The sequence below is a fragment of the Gouania willdenowi genome, chromosome 14 (assembly GCF_900634775.1).
Source record: "Gouania willdenowi chromosome 14, fGouWil2.1, whole genome shotgun sequence".
In the NCBI taxonomy this organism is placed as follows: Eukaryota; Metazoa; Chordata; class Actinopteri; order Blenniiformes; family Gobiesocidae; genus Gouania; species Gouania willdenowi.
Genome location: NC_041057.1, coordinates 6,830,364 through 6,846,313, shown reverse-complemented (window position 1 = coordinate 6,846,313; position 15,950 = coordinate 6,830,364). Strand labels below are relative to the sequence as shown.

At 36.8% G+C, this 15,950-nt stretch overlaps 1 protein-coding gene across 1 annotated transcript in view; it reads left to right on the top strand.

Moving 5' to 3' along the window:
* Positions 1–15,950, top strand: part of fat3b (FAT atypical cadherin 3b) — a 107,445-nt gene that overhangs the window by 14,753 nt on the left and 76,742 nt on the right. Inside the window, exons 4-5 of the mRNA XM_028467252.1 lie at positions 1,780–1,898; positions 10,822–11,020. Coding sequence (XP_028323053.1) covers positions 1,780–1,898; positions 10,822–11,020 — 318 coding nt within the window. The remainder of the gene's footprint in view (positions 1–1,779; positions 1,899–10,821; positions 11,021–15,950) is intronic.

The following is a 15,950-nucleotide window of genomic DNA, read 5'->3' as shown; positions in this document are numbered from 1 at the left end:
CCATATTTGACCTGTAGTGTTTTAATCGTATGCAAATAATGATGAATCTTTATGGGCTAAGATCTCATAAAGGTGTTTTTGTACTTCCACATGTTCAGTACGAGCTTTATTGAGCATCTGGTTGGGGTTAATGAGATATGCTTTGTGCACGAATGCGATGCAGAGGCTCCTCTGTATGATGTCCTTCTGTGTTTCCTCACATAATAGGAAGCAAGGTTCTTGCTTGTTTGGGAAAATGTTTCCCTTCTTTAAATTCCTTTCTGTATTCGAGAACGTGGGAACTTCTGAAAGTGAGAGTCTTGCAACTACAAAAAACTTGCCATATTTTAACCTATTTTCATCACTTTTTCTTGCCATATTTTTGCTCCTTTAATGCATTTGTGCTACATTATTTACATTACTCCCATTTCTCCATCAAATCTCAATGCCTTTTCGGCACATTTTTCCACTGACAAGACATTTTAAGAACTTATTAACCCCATTATTGTCACTTTTAACCTTTTTTCACCACATTCCATGTTTATTTTTTGCCAATTTAACCACATTCACATAAGGCTGCACGATTAATCGATATAAAATCGAAAGTAGATTATTTATTGAGGGGGATTTTTAAAAAGTAAAAATCAGAAAATCGATTTTCGTGGAAAATGATTACAGGTGTGACGGTAAGGATACAAGTTTCAAACATGTTTCAAACATGCTTAAAGTGATAGACCCCCGCTACAACCTCTTCTTTTTGAAATGTGAATTTTGTGTTTTTTTTCTTTTTTTCTAAGGTTCTCTTTTAAAAAATGCTGACATTAATTTATCAATCCCACATGAACATTCTTTGTTAAAGCTTTACAGTTGCACTTTATTCTCGAATATGAAAATTTTAATTGAAAAAGAAAATACTTTGCAATAATTCATCCAGTGTCTTTTTTTTTTTTTTTTTTTTTTTTTTTTTTAGCGGAAAAAAAAAATTGAAATTTGACTCAAAAATCGAGTTTTCATAGTTAAAAAAATCAGAATTTTGTGATGAGCTAAAATCATGTAACCTTACATTCACAATTTGTCATGTCCTTTATTTGCCAGTTTAAAGTAATGGTTCCTACTTTTTAAATGGCATCACCCCAAACCCCCCACTTTTACACCAATATTGACACTTTGAACCCTTATTGGACACTTATTGTCCAGATTGTATAAACAATCAAACCTATTTTACATGTCTGTATATATCTTTTGTTTTGATCCGTATACTTTTATAGTGATCAATGTGACACTTAGACACAAGTGAATTATAAATGATCTCAATAGTTCATAATGTTTCTTTATTTATTGTTGACGTAAAAATTCTGAATGACAGATTTACAAAAATAACGGGACACCCATGTGTCATAAGATTTAAGTGTGGGGTTTTTTTTTTTTGTCTCTTGTGAGGTCACAGAATCTGTCAGTGTGTGTGTGTGTGTTTGTGTGTGTTCTTCGGTATGTGGACCAGCCAAAGAAAATAGCACTTGGAGCACTTTGGTCAGCTCTGATTAGTTTTAGAGAAGTGAAGACATTGAAGGTGACTATAGTGGCGCCACTAAAGCGAGTGAATGTCACAGAAGCCATGGGAGGACTGTTTCGTCTAAATTTGTGTTTTTGTCTCCTCTGAATCTTGTCTTTACTAAGGCTCTTGCCGTCGGATCTAAAGATGACATCTCCTGATAACACCCACACTCACCTGATAGATAGGCCTGTGTAATTTCAAACCTGAGTACAAGTGCATTAATCTTTGTCTTCTCTTTTAAACAGGGGTCATTTACACTGCCGGGATCCTCGATTGTGAAACTAAAGACTCTTACTGGCTCACTGTCTATGCTACAGATAGAGGGGCAACACCTCTGTCAGCTTCTATTGAAGTCTTCATTCAGGTAATGACACGCACACACTATTAGTCAAGTTGTTCTATGCGTATGAATGTCTAGATTTAGCAATGGGTATGAAAACTATAAAGCACAGTGAACATAAATATAGCAAAAATAAATCTTGAATCTTGAATAAAGTCAGATTGTTGGATACAGTAAGAATGAAATAAAAGCAATTTTATGCATCTGTCTATGGCTGGGGTTCTCAACCTTGGGGTCAGGATCCTATTTGGGGTCGTGAGACACTGGGAGGGGGTCGTCCGATGCCTTCAAAACAATTATGTTTTTTGATTTAATGAGCCCATTTTTGCTTATTTTAATCCTTTTTCCGCAGCTACACTAAACTTGCAATTTTTTTTTACATATTTTCGTCACTTTTTCTTGCACTTTTTAAGATATTTTTGCTACATTAGTCCCATTTCTGCCACTTTTTTCAAATTTCAAGAAATTTTCGGCACTTATAAACTCTTTGCACCACTCCTCTCACCTAATATTGCATATATTGACCCATTATTTTTCACATTTAACCTCTTTTCACCATATTTCATGCATATTTTTTGCCAATTTAACCACATTCATGATTTGTCATGGTCATTATTTGCCAGTTTAAACGAATTGTTCCAATATTGACACTTTGCACCACAATTGTTACCTAATGTCGCATATGTTGACCCATTATTGTCACTGTTAACCTATAACCTCAAATGATCTTTGATTCATTGATCAGTGAGAAATTAATTGTCTTCATGAGGGTGACCGTGGCTCGGATGGTAGAGGGTCGTCTTCTGATCGAGAGGTTGGGGGTTCGATCCCAGTACCTGACTATGTGTCGAAGTGTCCTTGGGCAAGACACTGAACCCTAAGTTGCTCCCAGTGGTCGACTAGCGCCTTGCATGGCAGTCCTGTCCCACTGGTGTGTGACTGTGAGAGTGATTGGGTGAATGAGCTGATATGTAAAGCGCTTTGAGACTGCTTCAGTGTGGTGATAAAGCGCTATATAAAATCAAGTCCATTTACCATTTTTTACCATTCATCTGATTTAAAAAAAGATGTCTCCAGCAGCTTTTAATGGTTTATTTTGCTTTAGTATTTAGTAATCAAGAACTGTAGTATTTCCACATTAATTAATTAAATAACGCTGGTTGGAGTATATATATATATATATATATATATATATATATATATATATATATATATATATATATACATGTAGATGTATATGTATTTGTGTATGTGTGGTCTAGAAATACAATAAGAATGTGAGAATTTTTTAGCAAGATAATAACAAAGAATAAACATAAGTACACAACATATATCCAGCGGTCCTGTTCTAATTTAGCATTAGCTCAGACAACGGTAGATAGGCATAAAAAAACTTCTAATTAAAGCAATATGTTGACAGTCAGTGTCAGAATAAGATACATAAACATCAGCAATATATGTTCAAGGGTGAATTAGGAACCTTCACAAAGTAAATTAATTTAGTTTAGAACAGATGACGCACAACACAAAATCGCTGTCAGAGCGGGACGATGTGCAACACTTAAAAGGGCACGTGTGAAAACATTTGTTCCCCCCAGTCTTCCCAACAAGAACTACTTTTAACGGTCAAGGTAATTTCACCTATTCTAGCATCTCACATTAGTGCAAGCACTTTCTTTACTCCATTGACTAATAAAAAATAATGGTGTCACCACCAACATGCTGCATGGGTGTTAGTTAATGGTCCATCTGGGGGACAATCAGAATTGCCTCGTGGTATCGACTTCTGTAGAAACAAGAAAAAGGGTTGAATTTCCACTTCCACTTAAACTATTCTATACTCTAACGAAATCTACCGTACATGGCACAATACAGTTATTGATGGGCTTGTTAGAGCCAGATAACAACGACCCAAAATGTAACAATCCTGAATTGGTAATAAAAGAAAATGTAATAAAACCCAAAATGTTACAACTGGTCAATAATGTAACAAGATGCTAAGACCAAAACGTAAAAAAAAAAACTTGCCTTCGTCACTACATTATGTGGCAGGCAAAACATTTTTTCCCTAATAGTGTAATAATTTGATTACATCATTGAGTGAGTCAATGATTTACAGATGATTTACAGATTAAAGGGCTGATTGCTTTGATGTAGAGAGTAGTCTATTAATACATTTGTGTGTGTGTATATATATATATATATATATATATGCATTTTAATTTGTCATGTTTATCTTGTTACATTACATACAGGGATCTAAAAAGGGGTCACATTTTAATATTTAGAAATAATGGAGTCACGTGGGTTAAGTTAAGGGCACTCCAGACCTGCACATGATAGTTTTTGAAGTTTTAAATGTAAAAACGCACATATTTAAGTAATCTAATGCTCACTCCGAATACTTAAATTGCTCGAATAGATTACTTGTAGTCAAGAAGACTTAAAAGACATGGCGACATCAAGATACTTCAAAAATTCTTCTCGCCTGACTACCCGGAAAAGCCCGGCGCATGAGGAGGACCATGTCACCGTTGAGGTGACGTCCACGAACTCGCCGGATAGTCTAGAAAAGCTGTTTGTGGAAATTCCAAAGATGAACGACACTCTGCAGAGCGTTGCAACTGACGTCTCGTCTATCAAACAAGCAATGGTGGAGCTGAATAATACGGTGATGGCTCTGCGGGAGAGACTTGGGGACGCTGAGGCACGTATCGCACACCTGGAGGACGCGTTGGAGCAGCTGCTGAACGACAAGGGGAGCAAGGATAGGCAGACAGAGGAACTGTGAAACCGAGTACAAGCCCTTGAAAACCAAAGCAGGTGAAATAATGTGAGGTTGGTGAGTCTAAACGAGACCTTTGGTAGTAATGGGACGCTGCTTGACTGTGTTCAAAAGATACTGGCGGAGGGACTCGGTGTTGAAACGGATGTTAGAGATAGAGAGGGTGCACAGGTTACTGGCATCAATGCCGAACACAGATCTCCCTCCAAGGGTGATCTGTTTGTAAAGGCAATCTGCGAGGGTTAAGGTGATCACTGCAGCCATGGAAAAGCGAGGATTTGTCTGGGAAAAATGTTGCTTATCTGTGTGCACGGATATATCTAGAAAGCTGGCACAGAGGAGGGAAGCGTTCACACCGGTGAAGCGCAAGTTACATGAGCTTGACATCAGATACACACTGGCCTTCCCCGCAATGCTACACTTCAAATGAAGAGGAAAAATAGTGAGCTGCAACACTGTTGAGGCTGCAGAGAAGATCATTAACGAGGAATGACCAGAAGGAACTGTGGACTGAGATGAATGGAGGAAGGTCAGCTGCTGTTTATACCCAATGTAAGACTATGTGTTTTGCACTGAACAGAATGAGCCCCTGTGCGGGCCAACGAGAGGCTTCTCCTGACACAGAACGGCTGCCATGGGAGTGGCGTTACACCAACATATGTGTGTTATTATTATTTGTTTCTTTTTCTTTTTTCAACAGCGAGGAGCATTCAGCACTCGGACACTGGTTGCGTGATAGCAGCCGGACATCTTTGGTTTCTTCGTTTTGGGCAAGTTTAGGTTATAGGTGTACAGAAACAGGCAGGTACATTGTAGCAAGTGTTAATAACAAGGAACCCAAAAAGAATAACATTCTCCATGACAAATGGATGCAGACAGACCCTCCCTTTCCCTTTTATTTCCTATTATATTATTTTTATTACTACCTCGCCTACTTATTGTTTTATTTTAAAAAAAACAAGACTAGAAGTCCTGTTAAATGTATTTCATGGAATATACTGTAAATGGATGCAGTGGTCCCATTAAAACGAGGAAGATATCATTTCTGAAAACCAATCAGGCAGATGTTGCTTTTAAACACGAAGCCCACCTGCAAAGTTTGGAGGCTGATAAATTTAAAGTGGGGTGGGTGGGTGGGACACATTCTGCATAGCTCATTCTCAAGCAAACGTAATGGTGTTCTGATCCTGATTCATAAGAACGTACGTTTTATTTTGCTAAAACAAACTAAAGATACAGAGGGAGGGACTGTTTGTGTTGAAGCAGTGATTGAAGGAGTTCTTCTTGTATTAGGCAACATATATGCACCTAATAAGGGAGACCCCATCTTTTTCCACAAGGTAAATAAAATACTAGGAGACACTGAGGGTGAAATAGTTTTAGCTGGGGATTTTAATTAAGTTTTGGATCCAATATTGGATAGGAGTTCATTCAGACCCCCTCTCATGACTCATAATGAGAGAGAGGCCTTACATGTGCTGAATAGAGATGCTGGACCAATAGATATTTTACTTTCTTCTCCCACTGCCATAAAACTTTCTCCAGAATAGTTTTTTTTCCTAATAAGTATTTCTCTGGCTGACAATGTGGCTGACTGTGATATAAAAGCAATAGCCAATACAGATCATGCACCAGTCAAGCTATTTATTAAGGTCAATCTAAAAGCTGAAAGGAGAGGCAGATGGAGACTAAACACCGGGTTAATGTCAGATTCAACTTTTAGAAAGACAGAGGAGGAAGACTTAAAAGCCTTTTTTTAAAATAAATATTGGTCACTCTAAAGAAATAACTTCAGTGTGGGAAGCCTCAAAAGCATATATAAGAGGCAGATTGATAGCACAGGTCGCTAAAAAGAAAAGAGAGAATCTTACAAGGGTTAAAGATTTAGAAAAGGAGATAAAAAATAAGTGTCAAAACATTTTTCTGATGGGAAATTTCAAGAACTCTGAAAGCTAAAGTACTCCTTACATAAGATATATAATAAAAAAACAGAATATGCACTTTATAGATTGAAAACAAGCTTTTATGAAGGTGGAGAAAAATGGGAAAATTACTAGCTAGACTGTTGAAGGAAAAAAAACATTCACTAACATTATACTTGTTATAAAACAAGAAGATGCACACTTTTTTGCTGCTAAAGATATAAATAGTATATTTCAACAATATTATGAGAAGTTATACACATCCTCCATATCCACTAATACCTCACAAGAAGATATAGAGCAGTTTCTCTTTAATATAGACATACCCAAGCTCCCAGCTGGACTGGAAACCCATAACAGAGGCTGAAATAAGGAAGTAATAAATCAGTGAAAAATGGGAAGTCACCAGGTTGTGATGGACTCCCAGTGGAATATTATAAAACATGTGCGGATATTGTTGTGCCAGTATTACGGAGGGTATATCAGGAGATATTTGATAAGGGTTGTGTAGCACCAACTTTCAATGAAGCTGTACTCTCACTAGTTCCCAAAACAGGTAAAGATGTAACAGATCCTTCCAATATTAGACCTATAAGTCTGCTTAATCTTGATTGTAAGATTCTTACAAAAATGTTGGCGACACGTCTACGACTGGTTTTACCAAGTATCATTCACCCCAGTCAGGTTGGTTTCATGAAAAATAGAACATCAACTGATAATGTTATAACCTTGCCTGCAGATGGATTCTGGTGTTCATAAACACCAGAATCCATCTTGTGCTGTTCCCGCCTTTGCCTTTCGAAACCGAACTGAACCAATTCGAACCAATCATGAGAGAGTGTTGTGGTTTAGGGCAGGATATCCGGGTGTGACGAAGGCAGAAGCGCCAAAGCAAAACTGGCGCATGCGCAGTTGCGGGGAGAGGAACTAGCTTGGCTACTGCTATCAGCATAGCTCCAAATCAAAATAGAAAGATGTCGACGCAGAAGGATGGTTAACGTGCAATTAACTCGCATACTCATGTTGCAAAAACAGTAAAAGTCACTCAACGACATAATGACCGCAGCATTACTATCCCGAAAGAAAGTTTTCACTAGTGGAGCCTTGTTGTTGTTGTAGCACCATCTCTGCGGCGTATGCCGATGAAGACATAATCATTTGTTAGCTTGCGATTGGCTAAAACAAATCATGGTGGACAGGCGCTTCGCCCAATCAGCTTCAAGCATTGTGTTCATGTCCCTCCCTGGTTCCGAAAGGATTCGCCAGACCCAGATCTATGTGGAAAACTTGAGTTAGAGGGAGGGGCTACACATCAATCTGGCTCCTGCCAGGTTAATTTTGTCACACTTAAAGTGGCTGAGTCAATCCTAAAATGTTCCTATAACTGCCATTTCTCTGGATGCAGAGAAGACCTTTTCTGTTCACTAACTTCTAACTTCATTAAATTAATAAAAATGTTGTATACAGAACCAAAGGCAGCAGTGATGACAAATGGAATAATCTCCCCCTTCTTCAATCTGACTCAAGGAACTCGATAGGAATGCTCATTGAGCCCATTACTGTTCATCATTTTTTTTAGAGGTTCTAGCAGTCTCTGTGAGAGCACACACTGGAATAAGAGGAGTAAGGGGAGGAGACATTGAACATAAATTATTTTTATATGCGGATGATATTTTAGCGGTAGTATCCGGGCCTTTAACCTTGTGCCACATTTGATGGACACTAAGCAATCCTTTTCAACATTTTCAGGCTACTTTATCAAGTGGAGCAAATCTGAGGCAATGTCTCCCTCCAAGTCATGTATTTCACCTATGTTGTTCATTTTAAGTTTAGACGAGAAGGAATAAAATATCCTGGTATCAAACTTTCTGAGGATATAGACAAAATAGTGGCACTAAACTTTAACTCCTTCAAAAGATTGAAACAAACCTTGGCAAGTGGGGGAAAAAATTAATGTTATTAAAATGATAGTTATCTCACAGTTCAGTTATGTGGCAATGATGCTACCAATTACAATACCATCCATAATCTTTAGACAACTGGACGATGTAATAAAACAGTTTCTGTGGGCTGGGAAAATACCACGAATAAAACTGAGAAAGTTATGTGCACATAAAGAGAAAGGTGGCTGGGCCTCCCTGATCTTAGGTTGTGTTATCTAGCATTTGAGATGGCTAAAATAGCAAGGTACTGGCAAGCTACGGAGGCTAAATCAGCCTGGATGGAGGTAGAAAAGGAATTATGCTCGCCTTATCTACCCATAGAGGTATTGTCACAAAAAATATCTAATATTACAAATCCAACACTTCTACACTTGAAGGATAACTGGAGCAGAGTACACAAAATATTGAAACTTAAACACACTACAATGATATTCATCATTGTGGTGTAATCCTGATGTCTGTATTGGGAAGAAACCTGGCACTCTAGGACAGGAGCCCAACCCCATTTCTGGTAATTTCAAAATTTATGGGAACAGTCGTGTGTGATATATCGTTTCAAAGGCAATTCAACGTAGATTACAATTTTACGTCCCACAATTTCATTTGTTTTACTCAGTGGAACCGAGTCGTTTCACTGAATGTTTGGGAACGTGGCGCGTGCTATTTGGCGCGGAGACATTCCGCGGGCCCGGCTGTAGTTCATTAGAATTTGTTCTCTCAGCGATGACTCTAACTAGTCAAAGATGATCTGGCAAAGGGACCTTGGTGCAGAGATCGAAAGTGGTAGATGGGGAATAATTGTGGCTGATTGTGGTAAATATGTGAGCGAGGCAAGGGATAAATTTACACAATATAACATATTACATACTGTAGATACTATTACACACCATCTGGATTGGATGAAACTACTGGGTGATGATTTGTGTTGGAAATACAAAAAACTGGAACTTTCCTCGACTGCATGTGGGAATGTGTTTTAATTAGACCTTTTTGGACTCCGATTCTAGATATTTTAAGTAACTGATTTGGAGCAGAAATCTCCTCATATCCAGAGCTCTGCTTACTGGGGGATAAATCTCAGTTGCCCAGTATAACCCAAGGTGACTTGTGTGTAATTTCAGTGGGTACAACGACAGCCTGTCAAGTGATTTTAAGACACTGGAAGGAATGAGAAAGCCCACAGGTGAAGGAATGTGTTTGTGCAATGACTGAAAGTACATCCTTTGAATTTATGCTTGTAGATTAAGCGATGACAAGGGGGAGGGGGTGACCCTTTGGAACAGGTTTTGGGACTACATAAAGGTAGATAATTACCCCCACTAGGATTCTAGGTTTCTTGATTTGTTGTGTTTCACCCAAGTGGGATGATGTTTTACTGTATACCTCAGCAATATGTCTATATGATGTAGGTAGATGAACGTTTTGGAGACAAAAATGTGCCAAGTGTGTCATCGAAGTTAATTGTTGAGTATATATTATCTGTTCCTGTATGGAGAAACATATTAAGTTTTTCTCTAATAAATGCATTCAATGATTCCTTTCTCAATTTTCTTTGTACTGCTCATTTATTTTAAAGGTTGCATGCTTCTAATGTGCCATCATTGTTCACCAATAAACCCAAAGAAACAATACAATAACAAGAGTGTAATAATTACTGTTAAAATGTTAATTAGACTTATTAATCATAACTCCTTATTCTTACTTTATGGTGATTTGTGCAGAAAATCTATGCTCTGAACTGTGAAATAGACGCACCTTTTAGCCATTCTGCTCTGCTCCCTTTGGGAAAGAGTTCAGCAGTGTATGAACAACAAGCAGACGACATTTTTGGCTCCAGGGGACTCACGTGCGCGCGGGCTGATTGGGAGCTTTACCGTTGGCCTCTTCATCACAGACAAAAAGAGGGAGATTAATCAGACACAGGTGCTCCTCATACACTGGCAGAGCCATCCTGGCTCTCCGTGCCTCCCAGCACATGCTCAATCAATGCCCTGTTCGCCATAAATACATTAGATTTATGCAGTGAGAAAGAATTCATAATTTGCAGTAGATGAAAAGTGTGACATCTACGTTATTTTCTTCTACGTAAATTCAGTTTTTTTTTTTTTTGATACGTTGCAGGTCAAGCCAGGGCGTCTAAGCTGATTAACGACGATGCTATAAAATCTGTGCATTTATTTCACTTACTTTACATCTATTTAATACTGTACAGGTTTGACACGTACAGTATATCATCACTGATATATAAAAGACATGAAAACAAATTCTTCCACTTTCTCTGTACATTTTTCTCGTAGGTAGAGGATGTCAACGATAACGCTCCCCTCACTTCAGACCCCATCTACCACCCATTGATCCTAGAGAACGCTCCCAAAGACGTGTCAGTCATTCAAATTCAAGCCCAGGATCCTGACCTCACGGCCACGCCCAGTCGTCTCAGCTACCGGATCTCTGCAGGAAATCCACAGAATTTCTTCTCCATACACCCAAAAACAGGTGAGACATGCACGTTTTAGAAATACAATATCCTAATGCAGTGTCTTATTTACCGTAGAACCTAGGTTCCCAAAGTGGGGTACAGGTACCCCCGGGGGTACCTTGTCATAGGGGGTACATGGATAAAAAATAAACATTTTAAACTAGAAAATAAAACAACCAGCAGTCAGGAGCCTCTATGCATTGCCACAAATGACAGATTAGCATGTAAGACTACTAATAGTGACAGAAAACAATCTCATCAAAAAATGTGCAAATATGACGTGAGCTACATTGCTTCACCAATTTACATTCCTTACAGATAATTATGCTTTTTTTAAATCATACATCATTCCTCAACAGGATAGGTCAAATTCAGAGACAAATTTCACTGTAGGGCTACATTGTATATGACATTACATCAGTGGTTCCTAACCTTTTTTGGGTCGTGAGCTGACCCCATTTTAATATCACTCATTTTTGCCATCTCCAGAGACTTTTTTGTGTCTTCCTAGAATGAGCTTTTGGTAATGTTTGTTGTTAGGATTAGTACACAAAGTGACAAGTTGTGCCAGCTCAGATATTTTTTTTTCATATTTTTTTATTTTTATAATGCATTTTATTTGAACTGGGTTTATATTTAAGAAAGTTAAAGTATATAATAAAGTTGTTTAAGATTGTTTTGTGTGTGTGTGTGTGTGTGTGGTGTTATAAAAAAAAGAATAATAATTTCAAATATTTAAAAATACTTTTTTCATCAGTATTTTCTTTTACTTATAAATTACTAGACATTTCAGGGGACCACATTTGAATTCCAGGCAACCCCACATGAGGTCACGATCCCAAGGTTGAAAAACACTGCATTAAATTATTATTTAGTTTTTTAAGTGTGCAGTGGTCGGGGGTACCTGAGGTTAAATGTCTAAAGGCATACGGGACTGTGGAAAAGTTTGGGAACCACTGCCCTAGAACATTATCGCTAAAATTAGTAACACCATCACTATCGCCGGTGATTTTTACCCGATATAATATACCCAATAAAAAGTCATTCTAATCAAATTATAGTAAAATATGATAATACATGACAACCGAGAGCACTCGGAGAGCGCTTACCTCCGCCAAGTACAGCACGAGTACCGGGCGGGACATTCTGCATTTGGTTACTGGTCCCAGTTTACTATTGTTGGCTCCACCCATGATAAGTTCCCACTCCATCGTCGTTCTTGCACACACATAAAAACTTCTATTAATTTAGTTAATCTAGTGAACATATTTTATGTTTTGTCTACTGAGTCATGCTGCTGTTCCATCACTAATCACAGATTTAAGCACCGACTCTTTAGCCCTTTAGGCAGATGCATCGAGCCAAAATTATACTTTGTATAGACAAAACAAATTAAAACTATTAAGAAGGGTAAATAATATAATAATAATAATAATCTTCATGTAAACTGCAGATGTTTTTATGCACATTCTGGTTTGCTTTATGAAGTTATGATTAAAAATCATTTTAGAGCTGAAGATGTTTTATTAAAATCCAGTAAAGAAGAGAGTTCTAATTTTATTGAGACTTTGGCCTAGATTAAGCCATGAGTGATTCCATCAAGTGGGAAATACATTTAGTATTAATGTTTCAGCTTCTTGAAGGAGAAAGTGCTCTGATTTTTGGAAAAATGGCAAAAAAAAAAAAAAAAAGAGAGACCAAAAACCGACAGCCTGTTTTTTAAAGTACAGCAGTTATTAAGAAGCAAGATGATTTAAAAGTAAGATGTGCTAAGTTCAGCTTGGGTTTTTGGAAATGTGAATCCCAAGTTTTTGACCCATTTTTTTTTTTTTTTTGACTAACAAATATTTAGATTAATCGTAAATTGACGGCATGAGTTGATTCAAGTCCTTTTTTTCACCTTTCCCATAAAAAATGAATTGTCATCCCTGCACATTGCTGTAAATGTGGTTGTTTTCCATTCTAAAGCACACCTGAACACACTAGGATTTTGTTTACTACGCTTATGGTGAAAATTGGACATTTAGTGGAACTGAAGCAGTCAAACAAACAAATAATCACGTGCGTGTGAGAGACACAAATTGTTATATCTTGTACCACAAGGGAGAGCTTCATGCCATCTGAGCTCTTTTTGTTTGTATTTAATCAGAGTAAATTGTCTCTTTTTTGCCTCTGGTTTTGTACAAATTAACTCATTGACAGTAGCAGTAGAAAGTTCCATGATAACACATCCAATAATAATATCCATGCAATACATACATGATTGAAATTATTTCTTTAAAAATGATAAATAATAGGATAATCAAATACGTGGCCTTGAAAAAAGGAGCAAGCTGGTCAGAAAATGAATGGATGGAGGATAATTAAATACAGATTACGTTTGACTGTTTAATAAGGGTGTAAGAAAAAATCAATTTGGCGATACATCGCAATATTTCACTGCGCAATTATTGTATTGATCCAAAAAAGTCCAAATTGATTTTATTAATCATGTTTATCCACAAAAAAAACATTTAATTGCGCTAGCATATGCATAGCACATACTTAATTAAATATGTTTCATATCAAGCTTTTCACCATTTAAAAAAATATAAATCGAGGGGTTTACTGACATAAGAAAAAGCTCAGATGCCCACACAAAAACATATTAAAATCATTGATAGATACCAATAGATAGGAAAGAACTTAGATGATACATAGATATTTGTTTTTATTGTGTTTTACAGCTGATTTAGGACCTGTTATCATAAGAGATGCTAACAGAAAGCTAACACAAGAAGAATGGTAATTGCTATTAGGTTATTTATTTTGTGATTTATTGTAATTGAGAACATAACTGTAATGGACTTTCTGAGGATAAAAGATAATTGTAATTTAATTGAAATTGGAAAAAAATGCTGGTCATTGAACATGGGTGATTGAAAACGTACAGTAATTGTAACTGAAAAATGTAATTGCCCACAACCCTGCCTCTCAGTTTTAATGCACTTCTCCAAAGATCTATATTTGAGTTAGTTCAAAGCAACACATTTCTCACTCTGGAAGTGTCAATTTGATATGTTTGGGATACTGCAACAGTTGCCCACAATGTGTTGAAGCACAACTTTTGAGTGTAAATGTGCTGTGACAGCTCACTGGTGTGTGTGTGTGTGTGCGTGTGTGCGTGTGAAGGAAAACCACCTCCTCAGGGATGGAGGACAGAATAGATATTGACACAGGGCGCTACAGTGAACGCTTCTTGTAAAAGCATGAATATTTGCAGAGCGCCGTCGTGTCACTCTGACATTTTTCTCGCTCTCTGTTGGATTGGATTTATTGTATCAGGTTGTGGACATGCATTCTCCCTCTATCATTGTTTTATGGTACCTTTGCAAAGTTTAAACCTTGACCGTGATTCTTTATCAGCAGCCCCACCACTGCTGTATCTACGGAGCACTTTGGTTTACGACCTGTCTTTATTCTAAGTGTTACATAGATTGAGTTTGACTGATGGACAGATTTACAGGCTCCCATTCACTGATTAATGTTGACGTAAGTTTGACAGCAGTTGTAGAAAGAGCTCAAATAATTTCAATGAGTTGTACGTCTGTATCCTATAATTAGTCATGTGATCAAGATGAATTGATAAGTTATTACCTTTTTATTGCAGATAATGTAGTTAGACTAAAAAAAAAGACAGATATCCATTATATTAGATGATTTATATCCATGCAGATATGAAATAAGAATAGTGATATACACGCGGTATATACTGTACATGAACATAATTTCTTATAATACTAAATTAAAATAAGGAACTTTAATTAGTAAACAGTCAACATGTTTATTCATCCTTTCTATTTATGATGATGATGATTATTATTATTATTATTAGTAGTAGTAGTAGTAGTAGTAGTAGTAGTATTGTTTTTTGCACCTTCCAGGAAGTTACATATCTTGTTTTGTTTAAAAACTGTACTTGGCAATAAAACCTTTCTGATTCTGATTCTAAGAAGGACTGTAAATAAATACACTGAATAATAAGAAAAGTGACATTATATTTGTGCAGCAAAAAGGTTTAAAGCTGCTGCCCCTGATCATTTTTTTATTAAATAAAATTATAGTGTACGCCTCATAAATTAATCAAACATAATTTATTCCAAAAGAAAGGAAAAAGGTCAAAATTGCAGTTTGAAAGTTTGTTTTCACCTCCACCCTAAACACTCCGTTTGTTGACATTTTTCGTGCATTGCATTGTGGGATGTGGAGTCCTGTAAACAAATTAATACAAGTGTTTTTTGTTTTTTTTCATTGTTTTCATGATTTCTTGGAGGACAGTGATTGGCTCGACACAATTTTAATTTGTTCCCATATTCCACGCAATATAAAACTGAAGTTAAAATGCTTTAATGCATCCATCTCCAGGACTCCACATCCCACAATGCAATGCGCGAAAATGTGTTTTTTACGGTGGAGACGACAACTTTTTCCTTTCTTTTTGGAGTAAATGGTGTCCACTTCTTTGATCTATGATTTGATTTGATCTTTATTTTTCTCAAACACTAAAATAGAGTAAAATCAAATAAATAAACAACTAAAATAGAACCCAGCAGGGTGCATAGGCATGTTAAAACATATTACCGATGTCACGGTCTGAGTTTAACTCCGTACTGAGATTCTTTTACAATCTCAGTACGTGACTGCTACGTACTCAGATGTACCCGTGCTGGTTTCGTCATGCACAGAGACTGTTGTACTAATTTAAAAAAATGCTTAAAACATCACATCAGTCGACCATCGATAATAAATCGACCAATGATAAAAAAAATATGATTGTCATGATCAGAATACAACAGCTTATTATTGTAAAGTCACATTAGGTTAACTGTTATTTATTGCAATGTATATTATATTCATGTTTTTTTGGAAAATAAATTATCCTTTTGTCTAAATTAACCTCTCTTGTCT